Source organism: Bidens hawaiensis, unplaced genomic scaffold (genome assembly GCF_021521415.1).
Source record: "Bidens hawaiensis isolate Kalapana, Puna unplaced genomic scaffold, B.hawaiensis_p1.1 tig00003956_1, whole genome shotgun sequence".
Taxonomy (NCBI): Eukaryota; Viridiplantae; Streptophyta; class Magnoliopsida; order Asterales; family Asteraceae; genus Bidens; species Bidens hawaiensis.
The window spans coordinates 2,088,990-2,103,033 of NW_027491227.1; the positions used below are offsets into that span (position 1 = coordinate 2,088,990).

The 14,044-nt window shown below is 34.5% G+C and overlaps 1 protein-coding gene across 1 annotated transcript; it reads right to left on the reverse strand.

The window, feature by feature from the left end:
• Positions 1 to 1,430: 1,430 nt before the first annotated feature.
• LOC143624701 (kinesin-like protein KIN-12E) lies at positions 1,431 to 9,083 on the reverse strand. Its single transcript, XM_077095267.1, has 20 exons — positions 8,871 to 9,083; positions 8,641 to 8,796; positions 8,499 to 8,582; positions 8,281 to 8,400; positions 8,092 to 8,205; positions 7,864 to 7,956; positions 7,647 to 7,736; positions 7,480 to 7,550; positions 7,323 to 7,397; positions 7,131 to 7,218; positions 6,857 to 6,915; positions 6,452 to 6,515; positions 6,179 to 6,244; positions 5,867 to 6,025; positions 5,677 to 5,781; positions 4,799 to 5,034; positions 4,647 to 4,716; positions 4,487 to 4,543; positions 4,332 to 4,391; positions 1,431 to 3,502 (listed from the first exon to the last, which is right to left on the reverse strand). The coding sequence occupies exons 1-20, from the start codon at positions 9,081 to 9,083 to the stop codon at positions 1,490 to 1,492; spliced, it is 3,993 nt and encodes a 1,330-aa protein (XP_076951382.1). The 3' UTR covers positions 1,431 to 1,489.
• Positions 9,084 to 14,044: the final 4,961 nt, after the last annotated feature.

Genomic DNA, 14,044 nt, shown 5'->3' on the forward strand with positions numbered 1-14,044 from the left:
CTTTTCGCCTAAAATTGTGTCTTTTCCACTTATCATTGTGTCTTTTCGCACATCATTGTGTCTTTTTTCGTCATTGTGTCTTTTCGCACACTATTGTGTCTTTTTTCGTCATTATGTCTTTTCGCACACCATTGTGTCTTTTCGCTTATAATTGTGTCTTTTTTCGTCATTGTATCTTTTCGCACACAATTGTGTCTTTTCGCACATCATTGTGTTTTTTTTCGTCATTGTATCTTTTCGCACACCATTGTGTCTTTTCGCTTATCATTGTGTGTTTTTTCGTCATTGTGTTTTTTAACTCATCATTATGTTTTTTTAAATACTAATAACACCGTTGTGTAATAATAATATGTAAAAATAATGATAAAATAACAACAAATTATCTAATACATAAAACACAATGATTAATACATGTTACACAATAACTTGAAACGTAAAACACAATGGTGAATACGTATAACACAATGACCTAAAACGTAAGACACAATGGTGAATACGTATAACACAATGACTTAAAACGTAAAACACAATGGAAACAACATATTACACAATGAATTGAACGCAATATAACAATGGAAACAACCAATTGAAAAATATAATGATCAAAATCTATAATACAATTCATATGAAAACAAAAAAAACACAATTAAAAAAACCCATTAATTTTTTTATTTTTATATAACAATATGATATTCGTATTAAAGATAAAAAACGCTTATTATTATGGTGAATTTTTTTTTTAAAAAATAATGTCGTATGAAAAAGTTATGGACATTTTAAAATGATGGAGGAATTGACATGTGCCTTGCATGTGGAGAGAGAAAGTCAACAAATTTGGGTTATTACCTTCACGCCCTTTCCATCAATTTTTATTTATTGAATTAATTTCAGTCATTCAAATTTAAAATCAATGTACTAGATTATGATTGTTGTTATTTTAACACTTGATTCTAATTTGAATTAGGATAACTAAAATTCTGTTACAAACCGATAAATACCAAAAAAAAAAAAAAAAAAAACCAAACCGAATTACATATTCCGTTTTAGGTCAAATCTTAAGTAAATCGTAAGAAATTCGTTATTTGATTTGAAGTAACATAACATAGTAATAATCAGGAAACCGAATTAGTGTATCAAAATTAGACTACTTTCTTATGTACAAACCATTAACATTTATCCCATTAAAAAACAAAGAGAACAAACTGAAACCCAAAATCAAATTGTTGAGCACGATTTTGAAAGCCAAAACCAAACTAAGTTAAACTTCATTTTTTACCGTCTTGAATTCGGTTAAGTTTGTTTTCATGTTCGACTAAAAAAATAATCAAAACCCGAACCATATAACACCCTTTAATCCAATAAAAACAAAGAAAATACAAAAGTATAATCACACCCTTGACATTAAAAATAACATTACAGTGTTAATCCCATAACATGCAACTCCAAGAGAGAATCAACAAGTTATAATAATTTAATAAACACACTCAAATCAAATTCCACCTTTTAACTCCTTAAGACATGAACATATGCTTTCAAGTTGTTCAACAATCTTTTCAAACAACCAGCCCCCTCTTGTTTCTTCAACCATATCACTCACTTTCTGCACACAAACACTTCTTTCAACCTCCAAATCCTCCAACCTTTTCACACCCATCTCTATTTCTTCACTCAAAATCAGTATCTCTTCATCTTTTAACTTTCCTAGAAACATAGTTTCTTGAAATTCAAGAAACAAGTTCTCAAATTCGGTTGTCCCGCTCTCTTTCATCTCTAACAACATTTGCTTTTCTTGAATGTTACTTTGAAGCTTCATCTCGGTCTCCTCCGTTAAGTTTGACAATTTTTGAATTTCTAACTCGATCGCCTTCTGTTTTGTATCCAGATCATGTGACATTTTTATTATTCTTTCGTATTCTGATTTAACGGTCGCGAGTTTTTCTTGATCTTGCTTCATTTCAATCTGCAGTTGTGTTTTTTCCTCTTCGGATTTGAGTAATTCCGTTGCTTTACCTAACTCCCACTTCACATTATCGATAGCAAGAAGAACTTTGTCACTTTCACGTTTTTTGACTTCTTCAATCCTTACCTTTAATGTTGCTATATGGTTCTTTAACTCAGCTTCTGATTGTTTAATCTTTGACAAAGCGCGCTCGTTTTCTTCCTTGACAGTCAAAACACGGATCAACACGTTTTTCTTTGACTTCAGATGAGATGATGCAGCATGTGCTTTGGCTCGGGATTGAGCTTCACGTTGCTCGAAGTAATAGAGAGATTCTAAAAAGTTTGACATTGACTGTTTGACTGCAGTCATCTTTCTTTGAAGCGTGTTTTCGCGCTCTTTTATATGAGAGTTGACAACATTTGTTGACTTGTGATATTTCTGTTTGTCCAAAACATCGTCTTTGACTTCTTGTAAGGTTCGTGAAAGGCGGTCAATGTCGATAATCTCTCGCTCAAGTGAAGTGAATAGACCGACATTCTCGGAAGATTTTGAAAGCAAATTGTGGACGTTATCCAGCTTTTCTTGAAGATTCTTGTTTGCAGAAACAAAGTCAACTTGAGTTTTTTCATCACAATAAGTCGAATTTTCAACCATCTGTACATCTGGGTCAAAAAATTCACTTGTTTGACTTGAGTATTGACTATGATCATCGTTCACACTGACTTCAACCAGATTATCATCAATTAAATAATTTATCTGAACTTCACTTCCTTCATTGACTTGGGAACTTTGACTTTTTTGATCGATTGAAGAAAATAATCTTTTTAATTCATCTTGTTCTTGCATTGCCTTTTCATACATGCCAAGTAATCTTTCATTTTCTTCATGCAGTTCGGTTAACTGATGCTCTAAATTCTCATTCAGTCTTCTCAATTCAACTTCCTTTTGACCAAACTCGGCTTGATCAACACGGTTCTGTTGACTCTTTTCTCGCATTGCATTTTCATACAATCCAAGCAATCTATCATTCTCTTCATGCAGTTCTGTTAACTTCTCATTTAGTCTTCTCAATTCAACTTCTTTTTGGTCAGCATTGTTCTGTTGACTTTCTTGCAATGCCTTTTCATACAATCCAAGTAGTTTATCATTCTCTTCATGCATTTCAACTAACTGCTGCTTTAACTTCTCGTTTAATCTTCTCAGTTCAGTTTCTTTTTGAGCAAGCTCAGTTTGGTCAACATTGTTGTTATGACTTTCTTCCATTCGGTTAATGTTTTGTTGACCGTCGGCAACTGCATGATCATAAAGTTCAATGAGTTTATTGTTGTCGTTGATTAGCATTTTGAGCTTCGCTTTTAATTCGTCGTTTTCTTTCGATAATATGATTGCTGTTTCGTGAGCCTCGGCTTCTCGTTGACTTGCAGCTGCAATTGCATCAACCATGGTTTGTAGCTCTCTTTGATCACTTACATGAGTAACATTAGGTGTGGTTACATGAGTAACATTGGGTGTGGTTATTAAAGGGAACTCAAATTGTGTCTTCTGAGGAGTTACCGGGTCCTACAGTAATACCACACATTTTTAAACATTAAACAAAATAAAAATGACCATAAAACAAATAAATGAAGCGACAAAAAGACGTGTTAGCAACCATTTGTTAGGAACATTTTTGTCCAGAAACTTATACTTTTAAGAAATAACTAACTTGTCAACTTATATCTTTAAAGAATAATTACCCATTTTCGTTTTAAAACACACCTGTCCAACCACTAGAGATAAAACACACCCCATATCTGTTTTAGCCAAATAATAATAATAATAAATATGCCTGTATCAGTTCAAAGAACTGAACGTTTAGTGAACGAATAACTTTGTTTATTTAGTTAAACGAATGCACATAAACACAAGTCTTGTTCATGAACATTCGTTCATTTAAGTTTGTCCCTTTTATGATCGTTAGTTTTAAGTTTGTTCTTTAAGTTGGTAAACATATTCATTTAAAATTTGGTGGCCCAATACAACTTAGTATAGTTTTAACAACCATTTAGGCCCAACACATTGTTTTTCACATTACTTTTAACTAGTTTCACCTCAGTTAGGTTCGTTCATTTATGTTCATTCATAAACCATTCGTTTATAAAAAATACATAAATGAACACGAACATGTTCATTTTTTTTAACAAATAAACACGAACAAAAAAACCCCATTTGTCTAACTTTTTCTTGTTTAATCGTTTGTTTGATTAAAGTTACACAAACAAACACGAACGCGCTTTGTTTGTGTTCGTTCGATCCACTTACTACCGTCTGACCCGCTAAAAATAAACCATAACACAAATCGACCCATTTATTAGTAATGGGTCAAAATTACATGAGAAAGAGAATTTACCTTAAGACTAAAAAAATCACCGTCCCTTTGACTGTCCAGCATAAAGTCAAAACTTGATTTCTGGATCATTAGAAACAAAATGATGATGTTACAATATTGCGTTTTCTTTATAATAAACATAGCATATGATCAAAGTTTACGACTCAAAAATATACCTTGGCAGGTGTATGCTGTGTTTCATGCATAAGTTTCCAGTCAAGCGCCTCAAGCAACTGCATATTATGCAACACCGTTAAATAAGTGTAAAAGGATACCAAAAAAAAACAAATATAAGTAAAGTCAGCGTAAGTCAAATACTAGCCAGATGGACCAGACCTTATTCTCAAGTATCATGATCTGTTCATTCATCCTTTCCTGTTCACCTTCCTCATAAAATGACTTTAATCTGCATTTCAAACCATGATTTTAGTAACACTATCATTTCATTTAAAAAAAATTAATAATTCAGAAAATATAAGCAAACACGCCTTCTGATTTCTTCTTTTATTCTCAGATTTTCCATTGCAAATCGTGTAACTTCTTGATTTCTATCAACTTGTGAACGTAAGACATCAAGCTCCTTTAAATGATCTTCTTTCTCTTTTAATAAATGTGTCTCGGCAGATATTTTCCCAGAAGCAACACCTTCTAGCCTTTTTATTGCAGCCTCACGAAACCTTAGTCTCATTTTTAAACCTTGTATCTCATCTTCCCTTTGTTTTGCCTATTTTTCCCAAAAAATTGAATTACTGGATATTTTACTAAAAATCATACATATGACAAAATGGGATGTCGATGGTTATATAGAAGATTAGATTGTCAAATACAAAAACAGAATTTATATTATTTCAGTAACATAAACTTTTGCAGTTTAAAAAAGATAACAGTATAGCTCGTTTTCAAAAATGATCTCAGAGGGTTTACACATTAGAAATAAGGGAGTGCATAAAACCAAAATAACCAATCCCCAACCCAAAACTGAAAGTTTGGTTTTATGTCTTCTTCAAAAACTGAATTTCTGGTTCGGTTTCAGTTTTGCATGAAACAAAAGTGCTTTACACCTAAAGTTTCAAGCGCAAATTCATTAATTTGGGCCATTTTTACCCTAAAGTTTCAAGCCTAAATAACAAAACTAAAACAACCAAAACCGAACAGTTTTCAGAACCCAAAAACCAAAACTTTTGGTTTTATGTTTTTCCAAAAACTGAAATTCCGGTTCGGATTCAGCTTTGACGTTTCAGGCTCAAATCAATTATGCCGGGCCCTTTGTCTTCAAGCCCAAATGGCAAAACTGAAAATACAGAAACCGCATGGTCTTCAGAATCCAAATTTTTGGTTTTCGGTTCAGTTTGATCTCAAAACATACCAATTGTAAAGCAGCCTGACTTTCAGCAGTAAGCGCCTGCAATCTGATGTCTTTATCTTTTACCCTTCTAAAAGCACCAACAAGAGCTACTTCATACTCTTTTTTCTGCATTAGAGACAGGCTTTTTTAAGTTCATAATTCAAGCAAAAATGCTAAAAGATTGCTCAATTATCTATATATGAATTAGTACATTTGATATTCGTTTAACAGCAGTAACTGGACTGAATGATCCTTGAATACCCTCCCACTTGAATGACCCCGGAGACCCAGGAAAAGACACTGTCCAAGTATTGTCTCCATTGTTCTCGGTTCCTCCATTGATCACACTTTGCAAACGAGATACTTCGTTCTGATACAATTTAGCATCACATTGACATTTATAAATTCAAAAGCAGTAAAGGCTGACTATATAGTGTACTATTTGCAATCAAAGAATAAGTTAATATCAAATTTCAAGCAAATTTATGGAGAATGAGAATGAAAAAAAGGATGAAAGTAAGACCTTCAGTTGTTGAATCTGCATCCTCATAGCAAGAACATCTCCAGAAGCATCTTCATTTACAGTAGCCTGCAGTTATAAATTTATAGCACTCCAAATCTCAGGTTGGTATGTGAAGTTATATAATTAAAGAAGTCCATAATGATTAGTGATGTTGAATACTGTCACTTAATGAACAGTGTACAATTTTTGCAAAGATTGAAGTAACAAACTATTTTTACTCACATGATATAAATTAAAAAAACAGATGTCCGATATGAATAGGAATTAACGTACATGATTTTTGATGAATTTTGCACGTTGAGCAAACTTGAGTGTGCTCAATGTCTCCAATGAATTGCTGCAGCATCATACACGGGTTATTCCAAACACGTACTTATAAAAGCAATACTTGTGTACAGCAGAAAATAGTAAAAAAATACTTTAAGGGTGATTGTATTCAATTAACTATCCGTATAACTTTATGCAGTTTTCATCAATCGTGACACCGAACCTTTTGAAAGTCAACACTTTATAGTAATCACTAGAAATTTTTAAACGCCTTGTAATTGTATGCAGTTGAAACAAAATCATCTAATAATAAACTGAGTTTTTAGTTTATTCTCACTTCAAACTCTACATTCTAATTCCAAAAATAAGAAGTGGTATTATGTAAATCTGTAGTGTTTTAAATGTACTCACCAAGTAGATGGACTGATATTTGCGATTATTGTAGTTTTTGAATTTCCACCTAAAGAATCCTGAAATTCATGCAAATTACACTATTAGTATTACATGTCAAGCCATAGTGAAAACTAACTTTACAAAGAACAAAGAGAAATTGAACAAGAAGAAAATATACAAATTATACTCTGTCCTCATTTATGCAAATAAGATCAACGCTCTACAACCAAAAGCACTAATAATCTAAATTTTTCACCGATTTGTATACATGTGTTAATGAAGCATAACAAACCTGAAGTAAAAATGTGAGTTTGGAATCCCTATATGGAACATGAGGATTTTTCCCATTTGACACACTGACAAGATTCATGATAACAAGTCTGCATATACAGTAGAAGAAACAATTAAGTTTAATATACAATTATTAGAGAATATGTATGTTATCAACACAAAGATGTGCATAATTGAAAACATATATGCATACCCTAGAGTTGAGAGTGATTTATTTATATTGGTTGCTTCTTTAAAACGTTCTCCTTCAGCACCAGAACTCTTCTGCCTGCATTATGGCAAACTCTTTCAGCATATAGTCTAGATCCTAAGAATCTTTGAAGTATAAAAAATAGTTAAATTCTACCGACCTCTCAGATCCTGCCAAATCGACAAGATTCAGACGAGCAAATCGATGATGTGTCACACCTTGAATGACCCACTATAATCAATAAAATTAGTTAGAACTGAAAATTAATCATTAACAACAGTCTTATAATTTATCATCACAACAATACAAAGGAAATGAGAGACTAACTTTGCTTTCTATTATACAAGTAAACACGCTATGAGAGCGACTGCTAGCACGATTCATGTTTGTAGAAGCAACCTTTCTGTTTGCAGCACCCTGAAATACATTTTAAGATAATTAACCTACAAATGAATGATTCTATCTAAACTTGTGATTAGAAACATAAAGCATGAATATTAAACATGATGAAACAACCAACTTGTAAGTTAGAACTTAAAAAAACCTGAATAAGTTGTTGAATAACGTCTCTAGCACTGGTAACCTCAATTTCCTTGAGATTATCAACATATATCCCTTTCTTAGTGTCTTCTCTAATCTGGAGTTAACAAAAAAAACTTTTGTGTTAGTATAAATATATTTCAAGTTAAATGTATCATGTCCTGAAAATAACAAAGCAATAGCAACCAAATCAATGTGAAAGGTAGAGAAATAAAATTAAAGTATATGTGACCTGTAAGTTGGTAGATGACGGATCTAGCAAATCAAGAATTTGCTCGTTATATATCTCTAAAAATGAGCATTTGCAAGTGTACTGTATTTTTTCTTCTCTTCGAGCCTCCCTTTCCTGCAACAAAGCGCATTAGTGTATAAACAAGTAAAATGAGTTAATTCTTATATGGCAGCATATAAAACTAATTACTTTTTGAATTCGTGTAAATAGATACTCAAAGACCCTTGGTGTCATCCCTGAGTTCACACTGTGTCTTCTAGATCCCCCATCGATGTCCCCAAGCATTGTATGTGTTTTACCACTACCAGTCTGTACATAAAACAATTAAAATGATGCTACAAACTTACAATGAATCAGTTTCATTTCCTAAAAAGTATACTTAACATGAACAATAAAGATAAACTCACTTGACCGTATGCAAACATGCAACTGTTGTAGCCTCCCATGCAGTTTTCCACCATGGGTACACCAGCAACTTTGAATAGCATTTCCTGCAACATAAGCAGTTATTAAATGAATAATAAACTAAAAATAAAAACTGATGTATACCTGAGTGACATGTTCATCAGCAACATGGTCAAAGGTAAATCGGGCTTCAGGTGGGCCAGTCCATGTTATAGTTTGACTGCTGCCTTGCCTGACACATCTACTTGGTCCCTGTACAGCTATCTCAGAAGTGCTGAGAGGGCGTACTCGTATGATAACCTGCATTTTAACACCTTGCTTTTCAATCTCACAATGTGATTACTGAAACCCTAAATGAGCGATTGGATTGCTACCTGAACATTATGATCTTTCCAGAAGGCAGGATCCTCTCGGAACTCAAAACTGTCATTGAGATTAACCGCAACAGAAGAATAATCACCCCGGAAACTGGACGGAGTTTCCTTCATCATCACCGACTTCATGACGTCCGGCGTGTTTCTAACAGGCTGCGATGATGATGATTCGGACGGCCGATTGTGGTCTGAATATCCGAATCGAGTCTGCATTGTGAGAGCTGAGAGAGAGTCCGATTGGGGGTTTTGAAGATTTGAAATATTTTGAATCGATTGAGGCCGCCTTCCTGCTTTATTCAAATGTAGAATACAAAGTGCATTTTAGTCCTTTAACTTCTAACTTTGCTTACTTGTTATCTTTTTTTTTTATAATATCTTTTGTTATGAACTTCTTAGACTTTTTTTACAAATTCTTAGACTTCGTTCTAAACTACTTAGATTTTTGTACCAACCTTATTAGTTTTTTTGTTATGAACACTTTAAGTTTTGAACTTAAATTCTTAGATTTTTGTTCTGAAATTCTTAAACTTTTGTTATGAACTTTTCAAATTTTTGTACCGAATTTCTTAGCGTTTTGTTATGAACATCTTAGAATTTTTGTTCTGAAATTTTTAGAGTTTTGTTCTAAACTACTTAATTTTTTCTACTGAACTTTTTAGCCTTTTGTTTAAAACATATTAAGTCTAGAACTGAACATTTCAGTTATGTTCTGAACGTTTAAACATAATATTTTGAACCCTAATCAAAGCTCAACTGAGTGTTTATTCTACACATCAATTCGATTGATTAAATCATAAGTTTGAAGATTCTTTCTGTTCAACAAAGTTCTATTTTGATTTTGATTTTTGACTTTTAAGATTTCATACTTTAAGCTCTTATTAGAGTTTAGAATTTGGATGATATAGAGCTAAGAGTTTAGAATATGGATCATAATCGATTTTTAATCGATGAACATGATCATGGACGAGTTTTGGGTTATTTGCAAAACTGTCACCGCGTGTTTTGTAATCTAACGCTCTGGAAGGTCGTGCACGTAATGTACAATAAGCTATTATTGTACAATAACCCAATGTTATATATTTTTACTATACAATATAATAAAACATTTGACAATAGTAGTTTGAAAACTCTTTAGGTTTAAAAGTTTCACAATATACATATGGTACAACAACTTATTTATTTTCTTTAAGTTATAAAAAAACTTTTTCAATGGCTAAAGTTGTCTTTTGTAAACACTATAATTAATATATGTTATTTATTAATGCAAATTTAATTTATTGAATTAAATACATTAAATAATTATTAGTTAAATAATATTAATACCTAATAAAAGGGTGAAGAGAGTGGTCACCTAAGTTTAGTGAAACTTCCCTTGGTACTGACTAGTCCTGCACTAACACATTGTTATTACCTTCAACTACCCCGGACTACTGTCACACCCCGCCACGACGGAATCGCGAGGGGCGACGAATATGATTGTCAAAGTATATGATTATCGCAAACACAAACACACAAATTGGGTACATAGTTAACAAAAGCAAAGTTTACATCCCAAAATCAATGTTTAAGTCTCAATACATTTTATTAAAAGATATTGTTTCTAAGATTTCGCCCATATAAGCCAAGAAGCTTATACAAGTAAAATCCTCCAAAATATGTATCTGACACTTGTGTGCTTGTTATCTTGTGACGCTTTCCACTTATGCGACTGTGCTTTAAGTACCTGAAAAAAATACTTTAAATGTCAACGTAATGTGTTGGAACCCGATTCGTATCAATCCAATAACACTTAACAGATCTCAGATCTGTTTATAATAGATTAATACCTTAACTATAGATCTAGCTCATAATTAACTTTGATTCAGTGTTGTATGTATGTATGTATTATTAGTATGTATATAATAGTAATTGTATAATATTAGGATGAAGATTGAGGGAGAATCTGGACAGAGTTTCGTTAATTAGATCTCAAAAACTTAAATTAAACGTGAACAGTGTTCACTATATATAGAAGATAGGTCTGGTTCGCTAACATCCCCTAGCGAACCAGACGCTACTCCGTTACATACATTAATAAGACGAAACACCCCTGATTCGTTAACATCCCATAACGAATCAGGAGGGAATAAGCTTAAATCTTAGTTCGCTAACATCCCCTAGCGAACTAGACCTTACACATAACGAACTAGACAATAATTAAACTAATTATTACATTAAATATTAAAAAAATACGTTAACGACAATTACAAAGACTCAAGACGCAAAACCGTGCACTAATAGACACCCCCTCGTCTTGAGCTCTTTGTCTTTAAATTACTTGAAGCGCTTGGACTGCCAGTCTCTGCAACTATGAATTCCATTTTCATGACATACACGCACAACGCGCTCGAATTGCATAGCCAGGTCATAGTCTTCGTTGCGCTCGATCAGAATCTGTTTCCTGTGGAGCACGTCATTGTCGGTCTCAGATAAATTAATCAACCACATCGGGTCGATGATATTGATGAGCTTAGTCTTCAGTCCTTTACCAAGGACAATGACGGCCTCGCCAGTACGATTGTCATAGTACCAGCGGTTGAACGTGAGATGCATCTGTTGGGGCATCGTCTTCACAGGAACCCGCTTCATCGTATTCGGCGGCTTTACCTTAAGGACAAGTTTCCTCCAGCCAGTCCTTGGATCAATCTCATCAATGCGTTTGCGTCTCGGGACCTGGGGCTTGAAGAACTTGAAGCCATGATTAACCTCGAACAGTAAGTGTTGATGAAACCACTCAGCTGTTCGGTAACCCCCACGATTGATAAATGGACGTCTCGCGAGGGTACGAACATCCCATCGCGGTAAAGTAAGAACATCCTTTATCGTTTCGTAGTACTGGATCCCTTTCTCCCACTTAATTTTACATACTTTAAGCTCAGGATCATAAAGCCATGAGACAATATCACCATGTACCTTGGAAACAGTCTTGAAGGAGTCATTTGGTTTTCTTTAACCCATGCAGCAACAATGTCTTTCCGTTCTTGATCAACATATCGATACACACTGATAATTTTACCCACTTTCTGGGTAAAATTGGCTTAGCGGCAGTTGGATCTTGATATATAATAATCTGTTTGCCCGAGTCTTCACCACCACTAGTACCAGCACCGGAAGATGAGCCATGCGATTGTTTAGGCTCACCTCCTGCACCAGACTCATCAGGATCTTGATCATCATCTTTGAGTTTCTTTAGGGCATCTTCTTTGCAAGTCAACTGTAAGATCAACTCTTCTTGTTCTTTCATTTTCACCCCCTGAGACTCAACAATCGCTCGCAGCGCTTTAGTCTCCTTTTGACAAAATGAGATATAACTCATCATCCGTCGTTGATTCTCCATAAGACGTTCTTGATTCTGATGGTCAGCTGCCATTTGGTTTTCATAAAGGTGGAGAAGATTCAACAGCATCTCAGTCTGACGGTTTGGTGGCAAGTTGTATAGTGATGGATGAACAGGTTGAATCAGTCCCTGAGGCCGAGTGATTCTTATAAAAGAGACATCACTGGGAGGAGGAGGAGTAGGAGGACGAGGAGGAGGAGGCCTCATTGATGGTGTTGAAGGGACAGCAGATAATGTAGCAGGAGGCCTTGGTATCTCAGATAATGCCATTTGAGGGATTAAACCAAACCTTTCATGGGACACCAACGTCGTTGTCAATGTAAGCATCGGAGTCCTAGTAGTAGGCGGCACTACCAGCGTTGAGGCGTTGATTGACGTGGTGGAGGAACACCAATAATTACTCCAGCCCCTGTTGAAACACGTCTTTTCTTCGATGGCTCTTCAGTTGCCACCGCTTTCCCTTTCCTCTTACGTTCCTGTTGAGCTGCAATGGTGGCAGCTAACGCAGCATTTACTGCCTCTTGTTGCTCTTGAAAGGCAACATCACCAACTCCACCATCACCATCATCACCATCATCATTCCCATCATCATCGTTCCCACCTTCTCCCCCTTCACGTTCGAAATCCGAGTCGTCGTGGATCCAATGTTCATCAGGAGGACATACATAGTTAGGATTAATGATATGACCAATCATTCGTTTATCTGCTGGCCTCCCTTTTCTATAAAGTGACATTCGACGAACGGTATCGGCTGTCATATGTTCCATAGGGAGCACATCATTCACCAAGGTCTGATCAATAGCTAAATTAGGTATCAAATCTTGAATAATCAACTGCAAGAATCGAGGATACATTAAGAATTTCTTCGACTGAATTGTCTGTTGAACTTGTTTTTTCAAATGATCGAAGACGAGCTCAGAGAAGTTAAACGGCTTGTTCAGAATTAAAGCTACAAAGGCTGATTGCAAACTGAGTCGAAATTCATCAAAACCGCCACGACGACCACTCATACAATGAATAAGAACATGGAGAAGATACTTGTATGGTGGGCATAAACCATTCTTGTTCAACATAGATTTATCAATATCTCCACCATAACGCACACGTGTAAACAAACCCTTGACCAATTGCTTGTCGAATTCACTCGGGTTGTTCTCATTATCATCAAACCGAAGCACACGCCGAATTACTTCAACATCAATTATAATGGGAGTTTGATTAATCGTTGCTCGAATATGATTTTCCATCTCCACAAACTCAGCAGTAGCTCAAAACTGCCTGATAATACTCAGATACACTTTAGGTCGAGCAGTAATGGCATAATGTATCACTGACCGTCTTATAAAAGCCAACATATCTCCAAATGTAGCAATATCGGCAACATCTGAGTCAACATAAGCACATATGTTGTGCTTTTTGTCAGAAGGTAATAAAACGACAGCTTCTTGTTGTGCTTGAGGTGGTTGATCTTGTTGCCCTTGATCGACAACCGGTGGATCTTGATTTACTTGATCAGCCATTTTAACTGTATAAATATGAACGAATATAAGGAATGTGAAGACGTAATATGAATTTAGCACCAATATATATCTAGTTATTTATAAATGGTGTATTCAATTTATTTACGCTTTTAGACGGTTGAAATACTTTATTTAAGTTAAATGTTAATTTTAAATTTAATTAAATAATTAAAGAGGAATGTCATTCGTTTAAATATCACTCTGATTCGTTACCATCTAGTAACGAATCAAGCGATTCGCTATCAAGTAAATAAGTTAACGAAAGAGACACAGCGAAT

What these genes read in the sequence shown, in the direction of transcription:
- LOC143624701 (XM_077095267.1), bottom strand. Translation starts at nt 9,083, where the DNA reads ATGCAGACTCGATTCGGATATTCAGACCACAATCGGCCGTCCGAATCA. An exon ending in CGTCATCTACCAACTTACAG is followed by an intron (nt 7,957 to 8,091) that starts GTCACATATACT and finishes TGTTAACTCCAG; the next exon opens with ATTAGAGAAGACACTAAGAA. An exon ending in GTGATTTTTTTAGTCTTAAG is followed by an intron (nt 3,503 to 4,331) that starts GTAAATTCTCTT and finishes GTATTACTGTAG; the next exon opens with GACCCGGTAACTCCTCAGAA.